This window comes from Oryzias latipes, chromosome 12, assembly GCF_053564925.1.
Source record: "Oryzias latipes strain Hd-rR chromosome 12, Olatipes_Hd-rR_3.1".
Classification (NCBI taxonomy): Eukaryota; Metazoa; Chordata; class Actinopteri; order Beloniformes; family Adrianichthyidae; genus Oryzias; species Oryzias latipes.
Genome location: NC_136248.1, coordinates 30940445 through 30955063, shown reverse-complemented (window position 1 = coordinate 30955063; position 14619 = coordinate 30940445). Strand labels below are relative to the sequence as shown.

At 45.5% G+C, this 14619-nt stretch overlaps 2 protein-coding genes across 7 annotated transcripts in view; both read right to left on the bottom strand.

Moving 5' to 3' along the window:
* Positions 1 to 2147, bottom strand: part of mctp1b (multiple C2 domains, transmembrane 1b) — a 33982-nt gene extending 31835 nt beyond the window's left edge. For all 6 annotated transcript variants that reach the window (XM_023960555.2, XM_023960557.2, XM_023960558.2 and 3 more), the window contains exon 1: positions 1518 to 2147. In XM_023960555.2, the coding sequence (XP_023816323.1) occupies positions 1518 to 2006 (489 nt within the window). In that variant the 5' untranslated portion in view covers positions 2007 to 2147. The remainder of the gene's footprint in view (positions 1 to 1517) is intronic.
* A 653-nt stretch (positions 2148 to 2800) lies between these two features.
* On the bottom strand, positions 2801 to 12984 carry septin5b (septin 5b). The gene is made up of 12 exons (XM_004074468.5): positions 12877 to 12984; positions 12685 to 12695; positions 10249 to 10339; positions 7703 to 7789; positions 7493 to 7616; positions 6675 to 6809; positions 6492 to 6609; positions 6287 to 6388; positions 5338 to 5434; positions 5122 to 5257; positions 3960 to 4062; positions 2801 to 3892 (listed from the first exon to the last, which is right to left on the bottom strand). The coding sequence occupies exons 1-12, from the start codon at positions 12917 to 12919 to the stop codon at positions 3830 to 3832; spliced, it is 1110 nt and encodes a 369-aa protein (XP_004074516.1). The 5' UTR covers positions 12920 to 12984; the 3' UTR covers positions 2801 to 3829.
* Positions 12985 to 14619: the final 1635 nt, after the last annotated feature.

Sequence of the window (14619 nt, the reverse complement as noted above, 5' to 3'; positions counted from 1 at the left end):
CCACTCCCTTTGGGAGTTGCTGGAGCCTATCCCTATCCCAGTGGTGGGTGAAGGTTGGGGTTCCGCCTTGGACGGTTTACAGATTCAAAACATTCAGCAAATATTCATTTTAAGTTTCCGTGCTGATATTTTTCCACAAACTTCTTTTATTTTTATTTTTTTCCTTTGCTGAGATTATTTTATCTAAAAAAAAAAAAACTGAGGCTGAAGTTTGAGAAGAACATTTCATCCATTTGTTCTGCTTCCACATCAAAAAGTGATCAATTGCTGCTTTTGTGATGTCAGATTCCCAAAAACGCTAATTAAGCATTTTCATCTTGAATGTTATTTTATATGAAGGTACAATCACACATCAACCACTCAACTTTGTTGGTGTCCGTCAAAGAACATTTCCCACCATCTCTGGCAGTTCGCTACGCTCCAGTTGTCCTAGTTTCCATGGAAACATTCAGCTCTTGTTTTTGAAAATCAATTATTTTCTTGAAATAAAATGTTTGCTATTCTATGGGGTTCATGAGGTTTAATGTCTGCTAACTTTATAGAATCAATAAAGATAAAAACAGCGGGGAAAAACGGACTTTGAGGTAAATCGGTGTTCGTTGCGCGTCATCTCCTGTGTTAAAACGTTAAACTCGTCTGCACGTCACTGATTGGTACACGAATACCAATGCTGCCATGTTTAAGTGGAGCTTTCCTGAGATCTACCTCACTTCCAGCTACATTGTGTTGTTGCGTCGCCATCATCAGTTAGGCCTTCACTCTGAACCAACAGCGAGATTTCCCGCCTTTCCTCTCAGCCAATCAGAATCAGATGTTCACCTCTAAATTCGTGAATGCTTTTCTCTCTCTCTGCACTTTGGACTTCTCATCAGCCCGGATTTCACCTGGATGTTTATTCACCTTTGATCTCACTTCATCCCAAGACCTCATCGCCAAAGACTTTTTTTTCAGGCACACTTTTCTGATCACTAATCAATCGCTACTCGCATTCCTAATCCTACGGAAGGCTAAGTTCCCTCTTCACGCCGGTCCTCCTCAGGTCAAGGACCAACGACCCAAAAAGTTCTGAACACGTTTGTTTTTTTTGAGCCAAAATTTCAAATCATTTTTATTCTTCTTTACTATAAAAAGAATCCAGACTTTGGAATCATGGAGGTCAGATCCTGTTGTTGGTTTTACTGGAACTTGATTCTGGGACCACATGTGGGTTCTGTGGGGTCTTAGATGACAAACCCATCATATGACCAATGAGAGGAAAGTGACAGTAAAAAGTCCAAATCTGAGTTCATCAATTCTCAGATGTTCCTCAGACCTAACGATCCTGTTCCTTTCAGGAAGGATGGATGGATGGATGATGGATGTCTGAGACTCCAACATCTTTCCAACTGGTTTTAATATTTTTTCTTTCCTAAAATCACTGTTTCTTTTACGCACGTGCTTATAGATTGTTTTCAGGAGTTTACCGCCCCGGAGCTTCTCATCCAAACCCAACCGAACCGTACCGGGACCAGACTCACCGGCCCGGCGCGCTCCCGCGCCGCCTCCGCCGCTGCAGCGGCCGCCGCGCCGCCGCTCGCAGGCTCGGACAGTTCGAGGTTTGCGGAGCCCACGGAGCAGCTCTTGTGGTGGGACTGCACCAGCTGCGCCACCGTGGGCTTCTTCCCGCCCGCGGCGGACCTGCGTCTAACGGAGGAGTGCAGCTTCTCCCGGGCCGGAGCGCCGCCGCCACCGGGCGCTGTGCCGCAGAGCGGCGCCTCCTCCTCCGCCTCCACCTGAGCGGCGGACAGCAGGTCGGGCTGCGACGACGAGATGACCCGGTCCAGAGCGGCGTGGTCCCGGCGCTTGATCTTCCGGAACACCCAGCCGCTGCGCTCCCTGCGCTCGTCCGGGTCTCGGTTGCCCAGCTTGGGGCTGAGCAGCAGCGGCTTCGCGCGGGCTTGGATCTGCTTCCACATCGTGTTCTGCGGGGAGCCGCTGTCATGGTCGCCGCCGTCGCTGCGCTCCATCCCGGCGTGCGGCTGTGGCCCCGAGTCCGACCGCTCACTGACGCGCTGAGGGGACGGCGCCGAGCCGCGGCATGTTCACGGTCCTGTCAGGACGGATCCCGGAGACGCCCCCCCTTTCTGTGGAAAAACATTCACAGCAGTGGCGGGAAGGGGGGGGTGCAGGGCCGTTCCCAGCTGCTCTGAGAACCTGTTCCCACCCCCCAACCACGACTACGCACCGTCCTGACGCGGACAGATCTGCATCCACAGAACTGTCCCACAGTGGAACTGAACATGGACCCCCCCCCTCCAAAATCACAAAAGAAATGTAAAGATTTCAGCAGAAGAAAGCAGAAAAACTAAAGTTGTAAACCAGAATGAATGACAGAGATTTGTTTGTTTGGACTACACTCAGGCAAATGTTTCCAAAAGGGAAATGGTTCAATTTTCCGACACATGAACCTGCAGTGTTTAAGGTCAGTTATCAGGCGCCACAGCAAAGAAGTCCAATTCTATGCAGATGATGTAATGCTATACCTCAGTGTTCAACCCAGTTAACGTTTTCTATAATTATCAAAAACTATTGTCTGTGTATTTGATCTGTTAGAAACACAAAATCATTTAAACTAAATAAAACTTGCCACTTTTTTTTATTCTTGCATGCATAAATGTTTTTTTTTATCCTATTCAGACAAAACTAAATATGGAGTTTTTAAAATTTTTGAAAATTACGTCATGTAAAGGTTAAAAAAAATGACCAAATCCGAACACAATAAGCAAAACAGATAAAAGAAGACAACAAAGCAGCACATCCATTTATTATTCTGATTATTTTATTATCATTCAACCAAAATGCAAACTTTCAGTTTTTTATTGTGGGATAAATAGTCCACAAACTACTACATCTCTGCTCTGAACCTTTTACAAACACAATTAAGGTAATGTTCAGAAATAAAAAATGATTGATGTTTTGCTGATAAGTTGGATATTACAGATTTTCTCAGTAAAGATTTTTTATTTTACTTTAATCCAGACGGATGGAACAGGAGAAAACGGACGTTCACTTAAACTAAAAGATGATCTGCATCCTTAAGTAAAAGCCAAACTGCAGCACTGCCACAGCAGGCCTCCTGCTTTAAAATGATTCTATGGACGCTTTAGTTTCTCAGAACGGTGATAAAACCATGCATTCAGTTCAGTCCCATATCAGGACTCCACCTCCGTCGTGCCTCTCTTGTCATTTTTTCCCTTCATGCAAAGTGGATAAAAAAGCTTTTGTGATTAGGATGCTTAGAAATCCTGGAAACTTCAGAAACTACAAAAAAGTGACGGAAAGATCTGCTTTTTGTGTCTTTGACTAATAACTTCTTCACCTTTGAGGAGTCTAAAAGTGAAAACTAGAGCTGTTGTGTAAAGTTGACCTTACGGCTGTGATTTTTAGGGACACGTTTGCAAAAATGTAAAAGCTTAGAAGAAGAAAAAATGTGTTCTTGTCTCTTTGTACCTAAAAAGCTCCACAAATGAAATAAGATATTGAATTTTCTCAGCAGGCATAAATAATTGTTGAAAGTTTGATATTGGCACATTCATTTCTGAGCATTTTCCTCATTTTGTGTACGTTTACAGCGGGACAATACAGAAGTGCGGCTTCGTTCCTCTGCAACGCCTCAAGTAGAAAACAGAATGTTGGCTTCTTGTGCGCTAAGCTACTCTCTATTGCCTGACAAGACTCTCTTGGCTAAAGACTGCGTAAAAATGAAAGCATGCCATCATCGGTGGGTTCGTCATTGGTGGGTTCGTCGGTGCGCAGGCGGGAGCGGTTCGGTCCCCGAGGAGGTCACAGGTCACAGGTCCTGCTCGTGCATCTGCTGCTGCATCTTCTGAAGCATCTGCTGCATCCTCCGCAGCTGCGCAGAAAAGCAGACGTCAGCCGCCCGGCGGCGTCTCTCACACACCTGCGGCGTTTCGACTCACCTCCTCATCCTTCATCTTGATGAGCTTCTCGGTCTCCGCGTCTGGCGTGGACAGTGGCAGGATGGGAATCGGACTCTCAACCCGTTTGTCTGCATTCATCTTACTGCAGGGTGAGAACATTGGGGGAGGGGGGGGGGGGGTCAGTCTCAGACTTCAGGGTGAGCGGTTTTCCGTTAAAGGTCATGAAGACGAAGAAACATTCCCCCTTTTTTTTTTAGACAAAACTGGTTGAGAACCCCGGCGGCCAGCAGGGGGCGCTATAGAGTCCTGCTGAAACTCACACACCAGCAGTTATGCAACCTAAACCTTTCTGATTATTTTTACAAAACAATCAAAAGAAAAAAACAACATTGTGGCTGAGACCTTCTCCAAAAACCTCTGATCTAAACCTTCATCTGCTCCTGATGGTTCTCCGGTTCTGATCGGGTTCTGCTGAACTCAGAACATTTAAAGCTTTACAGTTTGTCTGATCCAAAATAACATTTGGCTTAATAATTGAAGAAATGAATCTGTGAAACGTAGGCAACTACAAATGATTTACACTTTCTAAGTCATAAAAAAACTGGATGAAAAAAAGAAACGAAATCTTTTACAATAGAAAAAATGTTGAATACAGCACGCTTGAACTTTTCAGAATAAACGATTTAGACTTTAATTAATATATATAAAGCTGTTATTATGATTTACAATACAACTCATTGCATCAATCAGGTAAATTAACTTCAAAATAAAAGTATCTGACTTCCAAACAGGAAGAGATAAAAGGGTTGAAGCCAAAGTAAAAACATTTTATCTGTTGGGCCGTTTTCAAATGCAGTGAATGCTAACAGAGTGTTAATAAAACCAAACCACCTAGTGGGGACAAAGAGAAGTGCTCTGGCTTCACTTCCTATTTTCCAACCAGCCTGAAGAAGGAAGTGGAAATGTTCCCGCTTGGATCTACAGAACCAATCCGCCTGTTTTCCAGTTATCGCTGCTTTAGACAACGTCGGACTCGGACGGACTGAAGTCACCTGATCCAGGTGATTGGGGGCAATAAGGCGGGCGTTTGGTTGATCTCCTAAATTGTGCCCCATGTGTTTCCTGATTGACTTTAATTGACTTTTTGCTGTAATTTGTTCTCCAGGAATAAAATGATTGGCGAGTGTTGCCCCGTGCAGACCTGGTCATGTTCTGGATGGCCTGAGCTCGGTAGTTCTCGTAGTGGAGGTCGTTGGTGGTGTCCTTCAGGTCGTGCATGTGCGTTCTTATCAGCATGTTCCTCAGCTTGACGAAGTCGCAGTGGGACGGGTTTTCCACTGAAAACAGCAGGAGATCCACATCACAGCGGTACCGGGCACGAAGGCCGAGCCAGGCGGCGTTCGGTCCTGAGTCTTACCCTCCACCACGCCCCACGGGTACAGACGCCCTCTCACTCTCTGACCTCGAACCTCAATCACTGTGTTCCCGCCGATCACGGCAAATGGGATGCTCTCCTGAAAAACAGAAAAACCCACGAATGTCAGATGTTTCCGCAGGACTGAAACACATAAACCAAGACCGTCTTTGTCATCCATGTTTTTACAGTTCAGTTTGGAGCAGCTGGTGTTTTTGGGGGTGGAATCAGCAGCAGGACCTGCTCTGTTCTGGAGGAACCATTACTGGACCTTCTCTGCCACACTGGAACCTCTAAAGGATGTGGTACATCTGTTTCACACGTGTTGTTTTCAACTTGAAGATGGTGTTTGACCACGTTACCCTTTCGGGTGCCCCAATAAAGCCTTTGTCCCAACTGTCCTTATGGGTGGACACGAGTGAAAAATCGACAAACCTCTACGGGGCCCGCAAAAAATATCAAGGCTGTAGACCACTCAGTGGACCTGGAGAGAGAAAATGTTCATGTACATTTTTTTTCTGGTGTAGCCAAACTGAGGAAGTCTTTGGATTTGGCAGCGTGTCTGTAGCAGATGTGCTGCTTTTGGCCTCATCAGGTTCGGACCCAGAGTGATCGCTGGAGTGGTTTGACCAATGGACCAGTGCAGGTCTGCAGTGGTCAAGCAAGGCTCTCACCTCCTACCCTCACCTTGGTCCTTGGGCTGTGAATTGTAAGACATCACAGAACCAGGTGACCAATGAGCTTCTTTCTTAGGGTGGCTCAGACCTCTTATGGGAGGCCACAGTGTCAGATTCTGGGCATGCAGGAGATATCGTCCCGCAGGAATGCTTCGGTTTCTCTCAGTAGGAGCCACAACTGGGAGTGGGAGGTCTGGGGAACCTCACTGCAGCGGCTCCCCCACAACTGAAACCCACTCAGTCTTTTAGAGTCAGCCACTTAGAACAAATCTGACCTTCAGCTCTCTGTCTTGCTGCTTGGACTCCTCGTCTTCATCTGAGTCACAGTCAGGAAACTGATATATCTTGATGCCGTACTTATCGATCTCCTCCCTGACCTGAAAGAGCGATCAGATGGTACGTTTAGCCGATGTAGGTCAGTGTCCTCCTGCCTTCAGAGGCAGAGCAGAGTCCAACACCTGCCCCTCTTTGCGGTCTTACCCGCTCTTTGAGTTTTTTTATCTCCAGGGGAGTGAGGCAGTCGGCTTTGGCGATGACTGGAACCACATTGGCTTTATCCTGGAGGGCCTTCATGAACTCCACGTCGATCGGACGAAGCCTGCAGGAGAAGTCGGGTGAGGTCGTGTGAGGGTACAAAGGGGCGCGAGAGCGTGTTTGAGTTACCCCTGTCCAAACGGGGAGATGAAGTACAGACAGCAGTGGACTCTGTTGTCCTGGATGTTCTTCCTGTTCAGGCCGCTCTCGTCCCTGAAGTACTGCTCGAACTGCTGGTCGATATAGTCTGTGACCGGCCTCCAGCTGCCAACGAGAACAACCACGTCTTTCTGTCGGTCTGTTGCTTGAGATTCAGACCGTCTTAAAATAAACGGCAACAAAATGAACTTTTAGGGCCACGGTCCAAAAACATCATTAACTGGTACAGGTCATCAGTGTAAATGAGAACTGGTAAATGGAGTATACTAATATATTCTACCTTCCTGCAACCCTTGTGCCATCCAAGGCACTTTAATGTTGGGAGTGGGGTCACACACATTCACACACTGATGGTGGCTCCGCTGCCGAACACTGGCGCCAACCGATCACCACCAGGAGCAACGTGGGCGTCCGGGTCTTGCCCAACAACCCTTCCACACACAGGCACAAGGGTTGTTGGGCGTGGGAACCGAACCGGCAATCTTCTGATCAGAAAGGTCAACAGCCAACTGTTCTACGTCTGCCCACCAGCTCAGTGGCCTTGTGGTAGAGTGTCCTCCCTGAGACTGCAGTCAGTAAAGACGAAGCTCTGCTGCTAAAGTTTGAACTTTTTAAAACACTACATCAACTCAGTTTAATGTTTATGGCAAGGAATACTAATTCAAAAAAACAAAGTTTTTTTTTTAATCAAAAGTACAACCTCATTTTTAACTAAAAAGAATTTTCCATTCCTGTGGGAGGATTTTCAAAGTAAAGCGCCGGCTGTCAGAGGCAGGCCTCCGTCTCACCACTGCGTGTTGTTGACGGCGTCTCCAACGCCGGGGGTGTCCACGATGGTGAGCTTCAGCTTCACGCCCTTCTCCTCGATGTCCACCGTGCGCTTGGTGATCTCCACCGTCTGTTTGATGCGCTCTTCACGGGCGGAAACGAGCGGCGAACATTAGAGCGAATTAAAAGACGAGGAAACAAAGCGGCGGTCGGCTAGACTCCGCCCTCACCCTCAGCGTTCAGCAGCTTCCTCTCCTTGTACAAGTCGGTGAGGAAGAGGCTGTTGACCAGTGTGGATTTCCCCAAACCCGCCTCGCCTGCAGAGATCAGAAATATTGATTTTGTTGAAGGTATCTACAACATTTGGCTACAGTGGGGTGTCAAACTGTTGATTTAGTGAGTTAGTCTGCAAAAATACAATGAAACGTTTAATTTAAGCAACATTACCTCCTGTTCTAACTTAAGACCAACCCTATATATGGCAGAAGTCTGCCATAAATAATAAATGAATATGTTTGAAAGATTTAAGCCTCTGGAATGAAAAAAAGAAGCTAAACGGATCATTAAAAATGTAGAGATTTGAGTTTATTCCTCTCTGAGCTTAGAGCTGCATTCTCACTCTGAGTGTGAAGCGTTTCCTTCCTTTAAAGTCTGAACACAAAAACACACAATTTCACAGAAGATGGAGAGGAAGGTGTGTGTGTGCTTGTGTGTGTGTGTGTGTGTGTGTGTGCGCGTGTGTCCGCCTTCAGTTTTATCACTTTTGTTGAAGCGTCTGACACAAAATAAAAATGCAGTTTAGTGAAATAATCTCTATTTATATTATAAACTAATTCAACACAAAAAACATTTGAGTTTTTTTCCTTTTCCTTTTCCTTTTTTCCTTCATTTTTTTTTCACGTTAATTAATCAACTACTAATTTTGACTGATTTTTATTCCTGTTTCCATAAATATCTTCAGTACATTCTGCATTTGTTCAGCCTTTATTCATTTTTTTTCTTTCTTAGAAGCTTTTATTTTGTTAGAGGTTTGCAGAATTTCTGTTCAGTTTCTTATTTTCTGTTTGCTATCCTCGTTTCACTTTTCTATATATTGTGTCAGGAGTTTTTTACTTTTTTGTGATTGATGTTTGTGGATCAACAGTCACAGTCTATCAGCGTATCATTGTGAGGATTGTGTATTTGTGTTGTTGTTTTAGTATTTTAGTGATTGTGTTTCTGCCGTCACATCACCTGCTTTAATGACGGCAGAACAGAATCTGTTCTGCTGCTTTCATTCTTCAAACTATCAGTTTTCTGTCTCTGCAGCATCTCTCCACTAAAAATCTGCTCATATTTCAATCAATGCTTTGTTTGTTTATTAATAGTGTTGTTGTTGTTGTTCACAGAGTCAATTTCTTACGGTGGCCCAGAAGGGTCACAACACAACACATTAACTTTACACACAACACGTTAACTTTACACGCAACACATTAACTCACAACACAACACATTAACTCACAACACAACACATTAACTCACAACACAACACATTAACTCACAACACAACACAATAACTCACAACACAACACATTGACTCACAACACAACACATTGACTCACAACACAACACATTGACTCACAACACAACACATTAACTCACAACACAAAACATTAACTCACAACACAACACATTAACTCACAACACAACAAATTAACTCACAACACAACAACTCACAACACAACACATTAACTTTACACACAACACGTTAACTCACAACACAACACATTAACTCACAACACAAGACATTAACTCATGGCCCAGAAGGGTCAAAACACAACACATTAACTTACCTCGCAACACTTTAACTCACAACGGAAGTAAAGCAGCAATTGAAGTGCTTTTATTCTGAAATGTCCACTGGGCTGAGCGGCTAACTACTCAACAGAAGGTAATGTCACAGTGAGCTGTGGAGGGAGCATGTTATTGCTACAAGAGAAGCTAGCAGCAGTGTTGCCAGAAACTTTCTCTATGACGATTCTCCTTACACACACAATATGTAGGCACACTCCTCCCTCCCAACCCTCTCTGTCGCTGCACGCGCGTTGCTCTCATTTCTTCCGCTCCCTCCCCTCACACATGCACGTGAAGTCCCCAACACACGCGCGCGCACGCACACACACAGACAAAGAATGAATGGTCTGATCGCTACATGGATCGGTGTCTGTGTTTATCAATCCTTTCATTATTAGTCTGAACTATCTTTTATTTTGAAAAATCATCGGATCGGGTGCTAAATCAGTCCAGTAGGGGAAAACTCAACGAAAGCTGTGTATTCTTCTTTCTCCTGATCTAATAAAAGGAGGACAGTATTGAATATTGCTTCAGCGGACCGGCCTTCTTTCATTCATTGTGTGTGTGTGCGTGCGCGCGCGCGCACGTGTATCCAACCGTATCCACCGTAATTTCTAGCTCATAGGTGTACGTTGTTGTTCTGGTTCATATTTATTACCTGTTACTATTGTTCCTGTTGCTCATTTATATTTATAGAGCATTTGTTTCCTTTCATAATGTCGTTACATTAACTGTTGTGTATGTCTGTGTTGTGTTGTTGTTGTTGCTGTTGTCATGTCGTTTTTAGGGCCTGTTGGCCACCTCTGGTACATTTGCAGAGACGCATTGTAACGTGCAACGTTCCTGCCAAATAAACAAACAAATGGTCGACCAGACGGTGATGATGTCATCACACACCTGTGCACACACACACACACACACAAAATCACACACACACACTCACCTGCCACCAAGAGCGTGAAGTCGAAGCCTTTTTTGACCGACTTCCTGTGCAGCTGGTTGGGCAGAGTCGCAAAGCCGACATATTCTTTATCCTGAAAACAAACAAACAAACAAACAAACACGGCAGAGAGGGGGTGGGTGGGGGGTGCTGTGTTAGTAGGTCATTTCCCATGATTCCTTTCACTGACGAGGCAGATGGAGGACAGGAGGGAAGCGATCCCAAGGGTCTCAGCAGGATTCAGAATGCATGGGGCGGGTGTAGTAGCGGGGGGTGGGGGGTGGGGGCATTTGAATCATGTAAAACGGAGAAAACGGGAGCTCCACCCCCCCCCCCCACCCCCCCACCCCCGAATGCATTCCATGTTTTTGTGGGAAGCAGCAAAGCTTTTAACGTTGGATTTAATGTGGAGCAGAAAATTAAATCCACCAGAAGGAGTGTGAGTCTGTGTGTGTGTTTGTGAGTCTGTGTGTGAGTCTGTGTGTGTGTTTGTGAGTCTGTGTGTGTGTTTGTGAGTCTGTGTGTGTGTTTGTGAGTCTGTGTGAGTCTGTGTGTGTGTCTGTGAGTCTGTGTGTGTGTCTGTGAGTCTGTGTGTGTGTTTGTGAGTCTGTGTGTGTTTGTGTATTGACATTTCCGTCCAGGGAAGCGCTTGAAAGTGTCACCCACACAAAAGCAGCCAAATGTGGTGCGTTTGAAACTGCAGGAAAGCGGGGATTCCTCCGTCTCTGCGCTGCAGACGAAGCGTCGCTGCGCCCAGTTTCCTCCGAGTTTCCCTCTGACTTGTTTTTAGTAAAAGAAATAATTTTTATGAGGTAATATTTCAAATAAACGTGAGTTCATTGTGGTGGGAAAAGGACCAAACCCTGACGTGAGTTTAGCCTTTAAATACCATTTTCTTCATGCAGGAATATTTACTGTCCAAAAATTTCCAACAGGATTTGTCTGGTTTTGTCTCCAATTTTTGTCTTTGAAAGAAATTAAAATAAATAATTACGTTTTTGTTCTATTTGTTATGGTTGAATTTTGCAAATTAAAAAAAAATAATAAAAAACAAAACGAAAAAGTCCATCACTACAGTTTGGTGCAGTTCACCAAGTGACCACAAGGGGTGTTTTTACTGAGGCGTCTCCATTCACTTTAGCTCTTTAGCTCAAGGGTCCTCAAAGTTTTTGTAACAGGGCCAGATTAGGAACTCCACATTAGACTGGGAACCAATTTTGGTGGAAAAAAAAAGATTAAAAAAAAAGTTGTTTTTAATGACTTTAATGACCAAGTGTCATTTGCACAGTTAAGCAGAACCTCCAGATGTTTTCCCAGAGGTTGCTGTCCAGATCTTCTATTCCTCTGGTAATTGTATCAATTGACAGACTTTCTGTTGCTCTGGACAAACAATGTCAGCTACTTTCAGCATTTACTGTTTTTATAAACCCCCCTGTCACTTAAGGTCTCGCTACGTTGGGCCGTTTCCAAAGCCACAACGTAGCTACTAGCTTCTGTCACAGCTTCACTGGATTTAGTCATCTTAGTAAACATCTGCTGTGCACTCAGTCTTTCTCTGAGATGGTTTGGTTTCACATGGACCATCTTCCCAGACCCAAGGACTGGGATGTGGGACGGATGATGCAGAACCAGAACATCTGCACCTCCTACTGACTCTCTAAAGTGGTCCGAACTGAAGAACCTCTTTAGTTCAGTTGCATCACCGGATTGAACGTTTTAAAACCGAACTGGTCCAGATGACTGACGTCGTGTTTTCTGACTTTGGGATCGTTGTTCCGGTGTTTCAGAAAACTGGAATCAGGGATTTCCTTCATTCTATGGGCTGATAATCAGACATGGACAGGAGAACCCGAGTGAAGAACACAAAGACGTCATCTCCAGAAAGCAGTGGAACCAGAACCAGAACCGGTCCTTTCCTATGGAGAAAAGGTGGAAGGGACTTCCTGTGACTGTGTCCATGTGTTGGTCTGAATATGCAGCCAATGTTTTCCGTTTCTGCGTCAGCAGAGCTTTCGGCTGCATGAACACAAAGATGTTTACAGATGTGATCAATCAGCTGATCACAAATGTCAAAATATGTTTCCACTATTTCTTCAGGGTTCTGTTGTTTACAGCGGTTCTGTCAAAGTTTGCAGGTCTTAGTGAAAATATCCAGAATGAGGTCATTCCTTCATCTGAATGCTGAATGCTTCAGGCCTGGGGGGCTGGGGGCGGACTGCATGTTGGACTCAAACTCCAGCAGGTCCACGCTTCATCTGCCTGAATGGATCCTACAGATGTCCACAGCTGGGCGCGCGTGGAGGACCCGCGTGCGCACAAACAGCTGAGAGCCTGCCCGCACGCGCCGCTACAACAAAGGCTGCAGTCGAGCACGATGGCAGGTTCATTCGTTCATTTGTAACCCCCCACCCCCACACGCACACGCTGCGCGAGCCTTACCTCCCCATCATCTGCGGATTCGGCCGGATTCCAGGAGGCGCGAGGCGCGGACCGCAGCAGTGTCCGCGCGGCCGGAAGAAAGCACAGAACACGTCAGGCCCGGATTAGTGCACGTGCCCGCGCACGGACCGGGGACTCATTCACCACATGTGTGAGGAAGGCGTGAGGGGCACCTGACAGGGGGGTGCTTACCCGAACGAGGCGCGCGGCTCCGGTACCTGCTGCTGGACGTCATCTTGGTCTAAAGGCGGATATGCGCCTGCTGTGGGGGAGGACGGACAGGTGGGGGCAGTGTTTCCCCGCGGAGGCTCAAAGCCAGCCGATCTTCTGCTTAGAATGAACAGACGTGATGTATGGAAGGCCATTTGAGTCCAAACGAAATAAAAAAAACTCCAAAAATAGACACATAAAAAAAAGTGTTTCTGTTATCGTATCCAGCTGTGAATCCAAACTTACAGAAATAAAAAAGAAAAATTAAAAACAAAAGATAAAGTGGATAAATCCATTTTCTAAACAAACTGTTCCTATTCAGGGTCAGGGGTTGCTGGAGCCTATCCCAGCTGCTTAAGGGTGAAGGTTCATCCTGGACAGTTTCAGTCCATCACTCACATCACAGTATTTTGGGGTTACTCTTTTGGAGCAATGCAATATTTTTGTGTTCACTTTAACCCAATTTGTGGTTTTTCTTTTCTTTTTTCTGAATTAAAATAACCCAACAATAAGTTGATCACCTTTTTAAAAAAGTCCAAAGTGGGGTTATTCTGAACTATCAGCCTGTTTCTGGACTGTGGGAGGAAGCCAGAGAAAACCCACATGTGAATGAGGACAACACGAAAGTCTCCCAGCTGGGATTCAAACCAGGGTTTCTCACTGTGAGGCAAAAGTGCTGACCACTACTCCACCATGCAGCCCAGTCGTTCATGTAAAAATTGACATTTGTATAAAGAGAAGAACACAATCCACAGACGTGACTCATTTATAGAACGGAACATACACCCTCATCCATCCATCCATCTCTGGGTCACAGGGGTGCTGGGGCCTATCCTAACAACTGTTGGGCAAAGGCGGAGTTAAGTCTGAACATACCTGAACACATTCACACCTTGAGACATTCTCTTTATCAAAGTGTTTCTCTTTCCAGCCGGTGGATTGTACCACATTTAACGGAGAACATGGAAAATCCTCACAGCAGGGTCCCAGGTGGGGTCTGAGCTAGAGCCTTGTTGCTGTGAGGTGAGAAGGCTAACCACTACTCCACAGCTCAGCCAGAAAAATCTTTGTGTGTTTCAGTGAATCATCTGGTTGCAATTTTATATGAGATCAGATCAAACCCATGAGGGGAATCCATGAGTGTGACTGCAGGATTTGCCCCACCCAGGCCACCACGCACGCAGGGACGGGTTTGGTTGGTTGGCCACAGGGGGGCAGTACCGCACTGAGCAGGTGTCAGCGCTGGTCTGTGGAGATTTGAAGGGCTGTCCTATGAAAGTCTTGGATTCATAAAAGATGCTTATGAGGTTCCTCTGATGAAACGTTCTCGTCAGAAAGCAGAAGACCCAGAAACTGTAACGACTTTGTTTCTGAACGAAAAGCTTCAATCTTCACAAAAGCTGCTCCTAAAATCAGGGCTTGTTCTAGTTTGCCAGGAGTCTGCTGAAAAAACGGAGACGGTGATCGTAGCACACAACAACAAACGCAACCGACAATAAAGAGGAATATAAACATGAAAAGTCACAGTATTCTCAGAAGAGAACCTTTAGCATTTAGGGCTTCCATCTGTCATTTACTACATATCCCTTGTGCTATCCTATGGGGTCCAGATGACCCCACCCTTACATTGACATGTCATCATTATTATCTCACAACGATTGTTTTCATCTTCTGTTTCAAAAAGACGTGGAGCGAAAATGTTGGAAATGAAGTGTCTTCGGTAAA

Bases quoted from the DNA above. Each gene is read 5' to 3' on its own strand.
- septin5b (XM_004074468.5), bottom strand. From the start codon at position 12,919: ATGACGTCCAGCAGCAGGTACCGGAGCCGCGCGCCTCGTTCGG. The intron at 7,790-10,248 runs GTGAGTGTGTGT...TGATCTCTGCAG, and splicing joins CTTCACGCTCTTGGTGGCAG to GCGAGGCGGGTTTGGGGAAA. The intron at 6,810-7,492 runs GTGAGACGGAGG...TCTCGTTGGCAG, and splicing joins GCCGTCAACAACACGCAGTG to CTGGAGGCCGGTCACAGACT.